The sequence below is a fragment of the Oncorhynchus keta genome, unplaced genomic scaffold (assembly GCF_023373465.1).
Source record: "Oncorhynchus keta strain PuntledgeMale-10-30-2019 unplaced genomic scaffold, Oket_V2 Un_contig_16416_pilon_pilon, whole genome shotgun sequence".
NCBI lineage: Eukaryota > Metazoa > Chordata > Actinopteri > Salmoniformes > Salmonidae > Oncorhynchus > Oncorhynchus keta.
In genome coordinates this window covers 1-14,399 of record NW_026279895.1, presented here as the reverse complement: position 1 = coordinate 14,399, position 14,399 = coordinate 1, and the positions used below count along the sequence as shown (strand labels likewise).

General features: G+C 46.4%; 1 protein-coding gene and 1 pseudogene across 1 annotated transcript; one reads left to right on the top strand and one right to left on the bottom strand.

Moving 5' to 3' along the window:
• The first annotated feature begins 3,730 nt into the window (after window positions 1-3,730).
• Window positions 3,731-9,818, top strand: LOC118374462 (uncharacterized; annotated as a pseudogene).
• A 60-nt stretch (window positions 9,819-9,878) lies between these two features.
• On the bottom strand, window positions 9,879-14,393 carry LOC118374465 (E3 ubiquitin-protein ligase TRIM35-like). Its single transcript, XM_052502868.1, has 6 exons — window positions 13,103-14,393; window positions 12,297-12,392; window positions 11,609-11,839; window positions 11,504-11,526; window positions 11,297-11,415; window positions 9,879-11,087 (listed from the first exon to the last, which is right to left on the bottom strand). Exons 1-6 carry the CDS (start codon window positions 13,634-13,636, stop codon window positions 10,528-10,530), a joined length of 1,563 nt encoding a protein of 520 aa, XP_052358828.1. The 5' UTR covers window positions 13,637-14,393; the 3' UTR covers window positions 9,879-10,527.
• Window positions 14,394-14,399: the final 6 nt, after the last annotated feature.

Here is a 14,399-nt window from a genome sequence, read left to right as displayed (position 1 = left end):
CCCCCAGTTATTGCTTGCTGTGATCATATGCTTGTATTGGTGCCAGTGTATCTTGTTCACCCAGTTATGGCTTGCTGTGATCATATGTTTGTATTGGTGCCAGTGTATCTTGTTTCCCCCAGTTATGGCTTGCTGTGATCATATGTTTGTATTGGTGCCAGTGTATCTTGTTCCCCTAGTTATGGCTTGCTGTGATCATATGTTTGTATTGGTGCCAGTGTATCTTGTTCCCCCAGTTATGGCTTGCTGTGATCATATGTTTGTATTGGTGCCAGTGTATCTTGTTCCCCTAGTTATGGCTTGCTGTGATCATATGTTTGTATTGGTGCCAGTGTATCTTGTTCCCCCAGTTATGGCTTGCTGTGATCATATGTTTGTATTGGTGCCAGTGTATCTTGTTCCCCCAGTTATGGCTTGCTGTGATCATATGTTTGTATTGGTGCCAGTGTATCTTGTTCACCCAGTTATGGCTTGCTGTGATCATATGTTTGTATTGGTGCCAGTGTATCTTGTTCCCCTAGTTATGGCTTGCTGTGATCATATGTTTGTATTGGTGCCAGTGTATCTTGTTCCCCTAGTTATGGCTTGCTGTGATCATATGTTTGTATTGGTGCCAGTGTATCTTGTTCCCTAGTTATGGCTTGCTGTGATCATATGTTTGTATTGGTGCCAGTGTATCTTGTTCCCCCAGTTATGGCTTGCTGTGATCATATGTTTGTATTGGTGCCAGTGTATCTTGTTCCCCCAGTTATGGCTTGCTGTGATCATATGTTTGTATTGGTGCCAGTGTATCTTGTTCCCCCAGTTATGGCTTGCTGTGATCATATGTTTGTATTGGTGCCAGTGTATCTTGTTCACCCAGTTATGGCTTGCTGTGATCATATGTTTGTATTGGTGCCAGTGTATCTTGTTCACCCAGTTATGGCTTGCTGTGATCATATGTTTGTATTGGTGCCAGTGTATCTTGTTCCCCCAGTTATGGCTTGCTGTGATCATATGTTTGTATTGGTGCCAGTGTATCTTGTTCCCCCAGTTATGGCTTGCTGTGATCATATGTTTGTATTGGTGCCAGTGTATCTTGTTCACCCAGTTATGGCTTGCTGTGATCATATGTTTGTATTGGTGCCAGTGTATCTTGTTCACCCAGTTATGGCTTGCTGTGATCATATGTTTGTATTGGTGCCAGTGTATCTTGTTTCCCCCAGTTATGGCTTGCTGTGATCATATGTTTGTATTGGTGCCAGTGTATCTTGTTCCCATAGTTATGGCTTGCTGTGATCATATGTTTGTATTGGTGCCAGTGTATCTTGTTCCCCCAGTTATGGCTTGCTGTGATCATATGTTTGTATTGGTGCCAGTGTATCTTGTTCACCCAGTTATGGCTTGCTGTGATCATATGTTTGAATTGGTGCCATTGTATCTTGTTCACCCAGTTATGGCTTGCTGCGATCATATGTTTGTATTGGTGCCAGTGTATCTTGTTCACCCAGTTATGGCTTGCTGTGATCATATGTTTGTATTGGTGCCAGTGTATCTTGTTCACCCAGTTATGGCTTGCTGTGATCATATGTTTGTATTGGTGCCAGTGTATCTTGTTCCCCCAGTTATGGCTTGCTGTGATCATATGTTTGTATTGGTGCCAGTGTATCTTGTTCCCCCAGTTATGGCTTGCTGTGATCATATGTTTGTATTGGTGCCAGTGTATCTTGTTCACCCAGTTATGGCTTGCTGTGATCATATGTTTGTATTGGTGCCAGTGTATCTTGTTCACCCAGTTATGGCTTGCTGTGATCATATGTTTGTATTGGTGCCAGTGTATCTTGTTTCCCCCAGTTATGGCTTGCTGTGATCATATGTTTGTATTGGTGCCAGTGTATCTTGTTCCCCTAGTTATGGCTTGCTGTGATCATATGTTTGTATTGGTGCCAGTGTATCTTGTTCCCCCAGTTATGGCTTGCTGTGATCATATGTTTGTATTGGTGCCAGTGTATCTTGTTCCCCTAGTTATGGCTTGCTGTGATCATATGTTTGTATTGGTGCCAGTGTATCTTGTTCCCCCAGTTATGGCTTGCTGTGATCATATGTTTGTATTGGTGCCAGTGTATCTTGTTCACCCAGTTATGGCTTGCTGTGATCATATGTTTGTATTGGTGCCAGTCTGCTCTGAAGGCTATGCATATCAATAGAGGTGTTTTCCTAGCCTTATGAATCCCCTAATGGTCTGAATGCAGTCTCCGATAACGTGGGAACATTGCCTTTACATTTGAACCGTCCTGTAACGCTGAACTTTAGTGATACAGATTGAATACGGCCCTATGCGTTTTATATACATACAGAACATATATATAATTATAAACTGGGTGGCTCGGGCCCTGAATGCTGATTGTCTGACAGCCATGGTATATCAGACTGTATACCACGGATATGACAAAACATTTAGTTTTACTGCTCTAATTACATTGGTAACCAGTTTATAATAGCAATAAGGCACCTCGGAGGTTTGTGGTATATGGCCAATATGCCATGGCTAAGGGCTGTGTCCAGGCACTCCGCTTTTCGTCGTGCTTAAGAACAGCCCTTAGCCGTGGTGTATTGGCCATATACCACAAACCTCCGAGGTGCCTTATTGCTTAAATAGACCACCATTATATGTATTAGGGTTCCTTCACTTTCCATTAATCACACTGGTTCACATTGTCCTACTCTCACAGAAACCCACTGCCTCTACTATTATACTCTAACCTACTCACACACTCACAAACAAATATACAGTTGTTATTAATGACTCAATAGATTAGATTACACACACTCCTCTCTACTCTCTGTGTGTGGCAGTAGTAGGATGATTAAGTGTGTAACTGAGAGGGAAATCAGCCATATCACCTCCCATGAGCAGCGTCATCATGAGTCGTTCACCTCCCTCTAAGAACCACACTGCTGGCCCAAGTGCATTCCACTTCTTTAACTTTTTTAAACTAGACGTCAGTTAAGAACACATTATTATTTACAATGACAGCCTACCCCAGCCAAACCCTCCCCTAACCCGGACGACGCTGGGCCAAACCCTCCCCTAACCCGGACGACGCTGGGCCAAACCCTCCCCTAACCCGGACGACGCTGGGCCAAGTGTGCGCTGCCCTTTGGGACTCCCGATCACTGCCGATTGTGATACAGCCCTGGATCAAACCAGGGTCTGTAGTAACACCTCTAGCACTGAGATGCAGTGCCTTAGGCCGCTGCGCCACTCAGGTGACGGTTTGTCCAGGCCGTGGGAAGCGTCCTCTCATCTGCTCCCTGAATCTGATCCACCTTCTGCTCCCAAAGCTGAGTTGTTTACATTACCTCATTCTATTGTTCGATGGACACACAGCTTTTAGCTGCAGTCCAGGCTGCGTCCCCATGCCTGCTGTTGGCTTAGCCCTCATCACAGTTTACATTATGTAACTTCCCACTGGGCACAGACTCAATTCAATGTCTATTTCACGCTGGTTCAATGTAATTTCATTGAAATGACATTGAAAGAATGTTGATTCAACCAGTGAATGCCCACCTTCACGCATACGCACGCACGCACACGCACACACACACACACACACACACACACACACACACACACACACACACACACACACACACGTGTCTCAGCATACCTCATATGCACAATCTAATGTGGACTGGGTGTGGTGAGGCTACAGAATAAACACTCAATGAAAATAATTGACGTTATAAATGGGGTGGGAAGGAAGAGCCCTGAACAGTCACACACTCCAGGTCGAGGCAGAGACTGAAACGAGAAGAAATGGCAGCTGAAGCATGCAGCGTCCTGATCACGGGGGCCAACCGAAGCCTGGGTTTGGAGGTGGTTAAACAGATGGTGGAGTCTCCCTGGCCGGTCCGCCAGTTATTAGCCTGCTGCCGAGACCTAGACGGGCTCAGAGCTGAGGTGAGAGCAGAGCTGCTGCTGCTGGAGCAGAGAGAGGAGATTAGAGTTCCTTATTCCATGTTGTTCTTAGGGCAGCTATGTCCTTGAGGGCAGAGCCATGTATTTAGAGAGTTGGGTCGACTTTTAGAATGTTGTATTTTGTTTTAATTCTAGACATTCAGTTACATAGCCTTATTTAAATTAAATCAAATCAAATGTTATTGGTCACATACATACAGTATATTTAGACGATGTTATTGCGGGTGTAGCAAAATGCTTGTGTTTCTAGCTCCAACAGTGCAGTAGTATCTAACAGTTTACAACAATACACACACATCTAAAGGTAAAAGAATGGAATTAAGAAATATATAAATATCAGGATGAGCAATGTCGTAGTGGCATTGACTAAAATACAGTACAATAGAATACAGTATATATATATGTATGTAAACATTATTAAAGTGACTAGTGTTCCATTATTAAAGTGACCAGTGATTCCATGTCTATGTATATAGGGCAGCAGCCTCTAAGGTGCAGGGTTGAGTAACCGGGTGGCTGGTGATGGCTATTTAACAGTCTGATGGCCTTGAGATAGAAGCTGATGTCAGTCTCTCAGTCCCAGCTTTGATGCACCTGTACTGACCTCTCCTGCTGGATGGTAGCGGGGTGAACAGGCCATGGCTCAGATGGTTGATGTCCTTGATGATCTTTTTGGCCTTCCTGTGACATCGGGTGCTTATGCATCTTTAAAGGTTTGTGAGGGTCTTAGGGGCCCAGATTAATTTCTTCAGCCTCCTGAGGTTGAAGAGGTTCTGTTGCGCTTTCTTCACCACACTGTCTGTGTGGGTGGACCATTTCAGATTGTCAGTGATGTGTATGGCGAGGATCTTGAAGCTTTCCACCTTCTCCACTGCGATCCCATCGATGTGGATAGGGGTGTGCTCCCTCTCCTGTTTCCTGAAGTCCACGATCAGCTCCTTTGTTTTGTTGACGTTGAGGGAGAGATTATTTTCCTGACACCACTCCGCCAGGGCCCTCACCTCCTCCGTGTTGGTAATCAGATCTTCTACTGTTGTGTGGTCTGCAAACTTGATGATTGAGTTGGAGGCGTGATTGGCCACGCCGTAATGGGTGAACAGGGAGTACAGGAGGGAGCTGACCACGCATCCTTGTGGGGCCCCTGTGTTGAAGATCAGCGAAGGGGGCGGCCCGTCGGCAAGTCCAGGACCCAGTGGCACAGGGCGGGGTTCAGACCAGGGCCCCAAGCTTAATGATGAGCTTGGAGGGTACTATGGTATTAAATCCTGAGCTATAGTCAATGAACAGCATTCTTACATAGGTATTCCTCTTGTCCAGATGGGATAGGGCAGTGTGCAGTGCATGGTGATTATTAAATATTCCCCATATTTTGTTAATAGGGCGCTCACATGGCTGCCTTAGAATGTTGAAATAGTGTCATGTAAATGCATCATAATGCACAAACCTCAATGGCCCAACTCTCTAAATACATGGCTCTGCTTGAAGGCAAACTCCACTGAATAAGGAAAACTCTACTGAGCAAAGATAGAAAATAAAGCCTTCCTGGAGATGTATTTTCTGTGTCTAACCAACAATGTGTCCTTTGTGTTTAAGGGTCTGCGAGACCTGGCAAAGAAGCACCCCAATGTCATCACTGTCGTCCGTCTTGGTGAGTACTCGCTCTGTTCCATTCTTCTGTTTCTTCACGCTCTAGCACTAGGATTATTGAGCCTATTAATGGCACTGTTGTCAATCTCACCAGTCACAGCATGCACTTGTATAGCCTGTACTGTATGAATCACATGGCAGAGTGCCAGGTTACTCTGAGCTGGCCAGCTGGGATGTTAGACTGGATACTGGGGGTTACTAGCCCCAGATCTGTTTGTGCTTTCAGGACAATTACAGTTAGGGGTGGCAAGACAGCACAAACAGATCTGGGTTTAGTCTAGCGGTTGACTGACAGACTTTTTCTCTTCTGTGTCTGTCAGACGCCACAGACCCCTGCAGCATTAAGGAGTCAGCCAGTAGTCTGGTGGGGAAGGCTGGGCTCAACGTGCTAGTAAACAACAAGTGGATGCTGACTCACAGCACCATACCCAAGAAAAACAGGCTGCATTCAACACCAACATCCTGGGCCCTATGGACATCACTAAGGTGAGGGCAGAGAGCCAGAAAAACACACATACAGATACTTTTTAGAGGACATTCAAAATGTATTTGTTTTTCCCTAATGTCTGCAACCAAAAGGTGCAGAATACTGAAGAATGATTTGTCATTTTTGTTTTCTCTGTCTCTCTCGCTGTCCCTGTCACTCTCATAAGGAGTTTCTGCTCTATCTGCAGTCAGCAGCCACAGCCAGTGGGAAACCAGGAATGTCCTGCAGTAAGCCAGCTGTGGTCAGCATTTCCAGCATGGTGGCCTCCATGGCAACCATCAAGGAGATGTGTTCTTTCTTCCCTATGGCATCAGCAAAGTAAATAGACCTCTGTTACCCTGCCTGTCATAACACATCCTCTCCCATCACATTATATTCCCTGTCGGGTTATCCCAGCCATGTCAGTGGAGGCTGGTGTCAATTTAAATCGGCGGACGGGCTCTTTGTAATGGATGGAATGGAATACATGTCATGTCTGATGAGTTTGACCTTTTCATTCATTCCGTAGTCATGGCTCTAATCTATTGTCCTGTATCCTCTCCTCTTTAACAGCCTCCCTCCCTTCTCTCTTCCTGCTCCTCCTTTCCTCTCCTCTCAGGCTGGTCTGAACATGCTGACGCTCTGCACTACAGAGGAGTTCAGGAAGGATGAGATCCTGTTTGCGGTCCTGTACCCGGGCTGGGTCCGCACTGACATGGGCAGAGAAGGGGTGAATCTGACTGGCAGGGTGGAGAAGGGGTGAGTCTGACTGGCAGGGTGGAGAAGGGGTGAGTCTGACTGGCAGGGTGGAGAAGGGGTGAGTCTGACTGGCAGGGTGGAGAAGGGGTGAGTCTGACTGGCAGGGTGGAGAAGGGGTGAGTCTGACTGGCAGGGTGGAGAGGGTGAGTCTGACTGGCAGGACGGAGAAGGGGTGAGTCTGACTGGCAAGACGGAGAAGGGGTGAGTCTGACTGGCAGGGCGGAGAAGGGGTGAGTCTGACTGGCAGGACGGAGAAGGGGTGAGTCTGACTGGCAGGACGGAGAAGGGGTGAGTCTGACTGGCAGGGTGGAGAAGGGGTGAGTCTGACTGGCAGGGCGGAGAAGGGGTGAGTCTGACTGGCAGGACGGAGAAGGGGTGAGTCTGACTGGCAGGACGGAGAAGGGGTGAGTCTGACTGGTAGGGTGGAGAAGGGGTGAGTCTGACTGGCAGGACGGAGAGGGTGAGTCTGACTGGCAGGGTGGAGAAATGAGTCTGACTGGCAGGGTGGAGAAGGGTGAGTCTGACTGGCAGGGTGGAGAAGGGGTGAGTCTGACTGGCAGGGTGGAGAAGGGTGAGTCTGACTGGCAGGGTGGAGAAGGGTGAGTCTGACTGGCAGGGTGGAGAAGGGGTGAGTCTGACTGGCAGGGTGGAGAAGGGGTGAGTCTGACTGGCAGGGTGGAGAAGGGGTGAGTCTGACTGGCAGGGTGGAGAAGGGGTGAGTCTGACTGGCAGGGTGGAGAAGGGGTGAGTCTGACTGGCAGGGTGGAGAAGGGGTGAGTCTGACTGGCAGGGTGGAGAAGGGGTGAGTCTGACTGGCAGGGTGGAGAAGGGGTGAGTCTGACTGGCAGGGTGGAGAAGGGGTGAGTCTGACTGGCAGGACGGAGAAGGGGTGAGTCTGACTGGCAGGACGGAGAAGGGGTGAGTCTGACTGGCAGGGTGGAGAAGGGGTGAGTCTGACTGGCAGGGTGCTTCTATTGAGTGCATTGACCTCAAGGTGGGAAAGGATGTAATGAACTATGTTTAAGCACCTTAGAGCAGCGTTGTCCCAGTAGTCCATCTGGAGCAGGAGTCAGAACCCAATAGTGGGTCGTGGAATAAGCCTACAACTGGGCTTTGGTCTGATGTTCTGTTTTGATTATCTGGTGGGGTCAAGACAACATTTGAAAGGCTTTGATTAGTCATGGCCCAATAAAAGTCTAATACCACTACTGCCACAAAGGCCGACCATTAACAGTGGGGAGAACAAGTATTTGTTACACTGCCGATTTTGCAGGTTTTCCTACTTACAAAGCATGTGGAGGTCTGTAATTTTGAGCATAGGTACACTTCAACTGTGAGAGACAGAATCTAAAACAAAAATCCAGAAAATCACATTGTATGATTTTTAAGTAATTCATGTGCTTTTTATTGCATGACATAAGTATTTGATCATCTACCAACCAGTAATAATTCTGGCTCTCACATACCTGTTAGTTTTTCTTTAAGAAGCCCTCCTGTTCTCCACTCATTCCCTGTATTAACTGCACCTGTTTGAACTCTTTACCTGTATAAAAGACACCTGTCCACACACTCAATCAAACAGACTCCAACCTCTCCACAATGGCCAAGACCAGAGAGTGTGTAAGGACATCAGGGATAAAATTGTAGGAGTGCACAAATCTGGGATAGGCTACAGGACAATAGGCAAGCAGCTTGGTGAGAAGGCAACAACTGTTGGCGCAATTATTAGAAAATGGAAGAAATTCAAGATGACGGTCAATCACCCTCAGTTTGGGGCTCCATGCAAGATCTCACCTCGTGAGGCATCAATGATCATGAGGAAGGTGAGGGATCAGCCCAGAACTACACGGCAGGACCTGGGCAATGACCTGAAGAGAGCTGGGACCACAGTCTCAAAGAAAACCATTAGTAACACACTACGCCGTCATGGATTAAAATCCTGCAGCGCACGCAAGGTCCCCCTGCTCAAGCCAGCGCATGTCCAGGCCTGTATGAAGTTTGCCAATGACCATCTGGATGATCCAGAGGAGGAATGGGAGAAGGTCATGTGGTCTGATGAGAAAAAAATAGAGCTTTTTGGTCTAAACTCCACTCGCCGTGTTTGGAGGAAGAAGAAGGATGAGTAAAACCCCAAGAACACCATCCCAACCGTGAAGCATGGAGGTGGAAACATCAAGGGGACAGGACGACTGCACCGTATTGAGGGGAGGATGGATGGGACCATGTATCGCGAGATCTTGGCCAACAACCTCCTTCCCTCAGTAAGAGCATTGAAGATGGGTCGTGGCTGGGTCTTCCAGCATGACAACGACCCGAAACACACAGCCAGGACAACTAAGGTGTGGCTCCGTAAGAAGCATCTCAAGGTCCTGGAGTGGCCTAGCCAGTCTCAGACCTGAACCCAATAGAAAATCTTTGGAGGGAGCTGAAAGTCCGTATTGCCCAGCGACAGCCCCGAAACCTGAAGGATCTGGAGAAGGTCTGTATGGAGGAGTGGGCCAAGATCCCTGCTGCAGTGTGTGCAAACCTGGTCAAGAACTACAGGAAACATATGATCTCTGTAACTGCAAACAAAGGTTTCTGTACCAAATATTAAGTTCTGATTTTCTGATGTATCAAATACTTATGTCATGCAATAAAATGCAAATTAATTACTTAAAAATCATACAATGTGATTTTCTGGATTTTTGTTTTAGATTCCGTCTCTCACAGTTGAAGTGTACCTATGATAAAAATTACAGACCTCTACATGCTTTGTATGTAGGAAAACCTGCAAAATCGGCAGTGTATCAAATACTTGTTCTCCCCACTGTATGTGTTTACTATGACCACCAGGGGTCGATCGATGCTCCAGGGAGTGTGGAAGGACTCCTGAGCGTGATGGACTCCCTTACTGAGAAACAGACTGGACTCTTCCTGGACGATGAGGGAAAAGTCATGCCCTGGTAAACTCACTGGATTGTACTGAACACTGGAGAACTCTGAACACAATCTTTTATAAGCATTCTATAAAACTTCTATAAATACGCATCAAATAAACATGAGTAAAATCAAGTGGTATCCCACCCAAAGTTTATTCAATTGAGAAGAAAAAAAAATACATTTTGGGGCATTTATATACAGGAATTGTAATATTCATTGTGTCGTATTGAATATCTTCATTCATCTCACACTTTACTACACATTCCATAACATGGCAAAAAAGCCCTTGTCAAATGGAGTCTTTCGGTAATAATCAGGATCTAAAAGCCAATGTCAAATGGAGTCTTTCGGTAATAATCAGGATCTAAAAGCCAATGTCAAATGGAGTCTTTCGGTAATAATCAGGATCTAAAAGCCAATGTCAAATGGAGTCTTTCGGTAATAATCAGGATCTAAAAGCCAATGTCAAATGGAGTCTTTCGGTAATAATCAGGATCTAAAAGCCAATGTCAAATGGAGTCTTTCGGTAATAATCAGGATCTAAAAGCCAATGTCAAATGGAGTCTTTCGGTAATAATCAGGATCTCATTTCTTCTATCAATAAAGTCAAGAGGCAATCAAAAAAATCTCTAAAAGATCTTACAAAATGTTTTCCACACACACCGTGCCAAACATTTCACTACGCCATTACCTATGTGTCTTGAGGCTGGATATGTGCCTTGGATGTACAGCTTCCACTCTCTTTGAATGGTGCCGTCAGAACCCCTCCTCATCACCAGGTGGCGCTGTTCCACACAGCCACTTTGACCGGGCAGATCTTCAGCGGGCCGGGGTTGTTGCCGTTGATGTTGGCTCCAGGGCAGAAGAAGGGGAACATCCTCTCAGTGAAGAAATCATTGAAGGTGTAGATAGACGTCATATTAACAGGGTTGGAGAAGTTCACCTCCCCAGACTCATAGTCCAGCTGCACCCTGACCCTCTTCAGCTCCCCTGTCAGCTTGAGAGGGGTGCGTGGCCGGGTCACGGCCATATACTCACCCTCACAGTGGGAGATCATCCACAAGCCACCCTCAGGGCAGCCTGAGATCCGGCCCTTCCTGTTAATGGACTCCTTGACCACACCCAGCATCCAGTCGTCCTTGTCCCCCACCTCTACCTCCCAGGCGTGGCAGCCGGTGGTGAAGCCCTCAGAGCCCAGGACGAACACGAAGTGGTCAAAACGCTCTGGGTTGTCTGGGAGCACCTGCACATGACCACTGTTGGTCACACTGGTCAGGTCCTTGTTCAGAGAGAGCCAGGAGTAGGCCGTGTTAGGATCCAGAGTCACAGGAGCTGGGAGATGGAGAAAAGGGCTTTAGTGATGGAAACAGTTTTAGAAAATATTTACAAGCTGTGGAACTAGTAATAAATTAATTAGCGTACATCTATACGAGCTAGTAGAAGTTCACTAGAACGTTAGTTAATGCAGTTATAGCTAGCTAGACACCCAACAAGCCAAAGACTGGAGCATAAACAGACAACTGTAGTCTTGCTATACATACTGTACTCCACCAGCCCCACCATCTTCTCCCAGACCTTGTACTTGAGGGAGCTGACATGCTTCGCCACGTTGATCATAGCACCGGAGATCTCCTCTGGACCCTTCTGAGGTATCACAGCTCTACAACAATATAACAGCCACTTAGTTCTAGTTGGAGTTTGGTACATTACATTATAAGGGTATTAGGTACTCAAGTCAAAACACTTACCTCTTCTTTGTGTTTCTGTAGTTCTGAAAATGGAACAAGACACATGTTTTGTAATTGTTTGTACTGTTAATACTGCTGGTTTATAAAAGTTCCTATTCTTCTTACCTGGAGGAAAAGAGCATCACTGGAGGCTATGTCATTATCAATAGCGATGATGGCATGAGAGAGGGTGAGGATGTCTGCCGTGATGCCCTCTGTCTTCTTCCTCACCAGATGTCTCTTCTGCTCATCTTCCTCCAGTAGAATAGCTATCCTGGCTTCCTCCTCATTCTGAAGGAACTGCCTGAGCTGCTCAAACGCCTCTCTGATGTGATTCTCTGTCTGCTGGGTCTGGCTCTGGCCAAACAGGGAAAACGGGTGATAGGAGAGATACAATCTTATATAGAACTCTAGAACAGAGACACACAAGTGCAGACATTTGTCAAAACATTGTTTTGGTAGGCAAGCCATTGACAACAAAGTTTCTTACAACCTAGACATGTCTGATTTCTGATTTGTGTGATAAACTCAATCAATTTAAAATAACTTTATTATCCCTCAAGGGGAAATTGCTTGGTCAAACACCAGGCACTTGTACCGCTTGCTCAAATACAAGGCACAAAGCATATTGACTGCTTTGTCTACATGAGGATATACTGTACAGAAGTTATAAGACCATATTTTCAAGGGTTTGCTTTTTCAAAGGCATTCCTCCAACTGTTTACAGACTAACAGTGTGTGAGCTAAACATCAGTCAGTGTTGTGTTGTGATCTGCTGATGTCCTACGGTTTCAGACACCCTGTTTGTTGATACCTTGATGTGCACAGTTGTGTCATCACACTCCTGCTTGGCTTCATAGAGGCCACGGAGGCTCTTCTTCAGAGGGATCAATTCTTTCTTCATTTCTTCCTGAGGGAGAGAGCGGGGGGCGTATTTAGAGATACTACTGTGAAGTGTATAAGAGCGTCTGGAAACTTAGTTCAAGCAAATCTAGCCATGTAAACACGAACGTCAACGGCAGAGCCAAAGCTCATCGGAGGTCATAGGCTGCTGTTTAACCGTAATCAGGATATTTTGGTGAGATTTTTTTGGGTGACACCATATTCTATGGTTTTTGGAGTACCGTCTGCAACTGCAGATGTTTACAATAGTTTATTCTGAATCGAGAATTAAAAAGTATCGCCAGGTAAGGGTTAGGTGAAACATTGCTGCCAGTGCTTTGCACTAGCATATGGTGTAACCGTGTAAGGAAGCATTCCCATATCACCTTACAATGTGTAGTTTTCTTTTGTTTCTTTTTATCCAACTAGCAGATACAGTATCAATGGCTCTGGCTCCCTTTCGAAATGTCACTGTTGTGAAATGTGGCACATCAATAACAATCATGTTTCACAATAGTTATGTTTGATTGCTGACTGTACTGCTTCAAGTTTTATACTGATGCTAAAACAAGCTGGATTAAGAATACATTTTCAAGGTAATATGGTCAATATAAAGTAGTATATCTGAATAGAAACTGTGAAATTAAAAGATTCTGACAGAATACAATATTTGCAACACCATAAAAGAGGGTTACACAGCCATCCAAAACTGAATGATACGAGACAAGCCATTCTAACCTTGAGCTCCTGGGCCCCCTCCTCCAGTGGGATCACACAGTGGCCCTGGTGCCTCTTAGACGTGTGACACACACAGCAGAGCACCTCGGCATCGTCCTGGCAGAACAGCTTCAGCACCTCCCCGTGTGTGTGGCACTTTGCCTCAGACTTCACTGGGACGCCCCTTCTGTCTGGCCCCCCGCCCACCTCGCCCTGGCTCCTCTGCTCCCTGAAGAAGGTATCGGCCACGTTCTTCAGAGCCAGGCTCACTGTGGGCTCCGTCAGGGAACACTTCCTGCGGCACACTGGACACTCACGCCTCGCCTTCTTCTGGTTCCAGAACTGCTGCAGGCAGGCCCGGCAGAAGCTGTGGGTGCACTTGAGCACCACAGGGTCCCTGAAGATCTCGCAGCACACAGAGCAGGTTAGCTCATCCTCCAGCATGGAGCCCGAGTGAGAGGACACGGCCCTGGGCCGCAGAGCCATGACCACCTTGGGGCTCTGTAAGAACGAAGGTTTCCCAGGCTGGGAGGAAGCCCGTGGGCGCAGCGCCATGACTGGCTCCTGCACTGTAGCTAGAGACTACTGTGGTGTATTCCCTTTTCAGTGGAGGAAATATCTTTCAGCAGTGCTGTAGCATCTACTCTTTCCTGAGGAAAGCGCTCTGCCAGCTCTCTCACATCCAGGAACAGACACTGGACTGACAGCTAAGGACACACAACATAGTAAATGAGGGACATGAGATCACATCCTATAGGTGACCTGGACTTGTAGAACAGGTCCTGCTCCGCCCCCCAAGGGAAAAATGTCTTTAAAAGCCAAATCACGTCCCCTGGCCTCCTACCTACTGTACCTGCCCACAACAGGATTCTAAGAAACTAGTCCTTAGTTATTATGCCAAGCCCAATTGACCTCCCAGTCAGAGTCAGTCTGCCTGTTTCTGAGAAACAAGAGGCATAGGAATAGGATAGGAAACGTACAAATGTTAAACATGTGTTGTAAATGTTTATCAGCACAGAATTATGACAGCATTTTCTAAACTGCAGAGGGGGTTCTTGCTGTTATTTTGTAGGTTTCCTATACCATATTGTCATGTGTGGGTAAAGCCTGGAGCAACCACAGGATTGTGTCAACATTGTAACATATTTTTAACATAGACAAATCTTCCCACTGGGCACAGATGTCAATTCAACATCTATTCCAAGTGGGTTCACTGTAATTTCATTGAAATGACATGGAAACAACGTTGAGATGATAACTAAACCAAAAATCGGACATTGTTTTTCCATTGGAATTTGGTTGTGCTTTTAGATGGTTG

Bases quoted from the DNA above. Each gene is read 5' to 3' on its own strand.
- LOC118374465 (XM_052502868.1), bottom strand. From the start codon at position 13,636: ATGGCGCTGCGCCCACGGGCTTCCTCCCAGCCTGGGAAACCTTCGTTC. The intron at 12,393-13,102 runs GTTAGAATGGCT...TCTCTCCCTCAG, and splicing joins AGGGGGCCCAGGAGCTCAAG to GAAGAAATGAAGAAAGAATT. The intron at 11,416-11,503 runs GTAAGTGTTTTG...ATATTGTTGTAG, and splicing joins TACAGAAACACAAAGAAGAG to AGCTGTGATACCTCAGAAGG.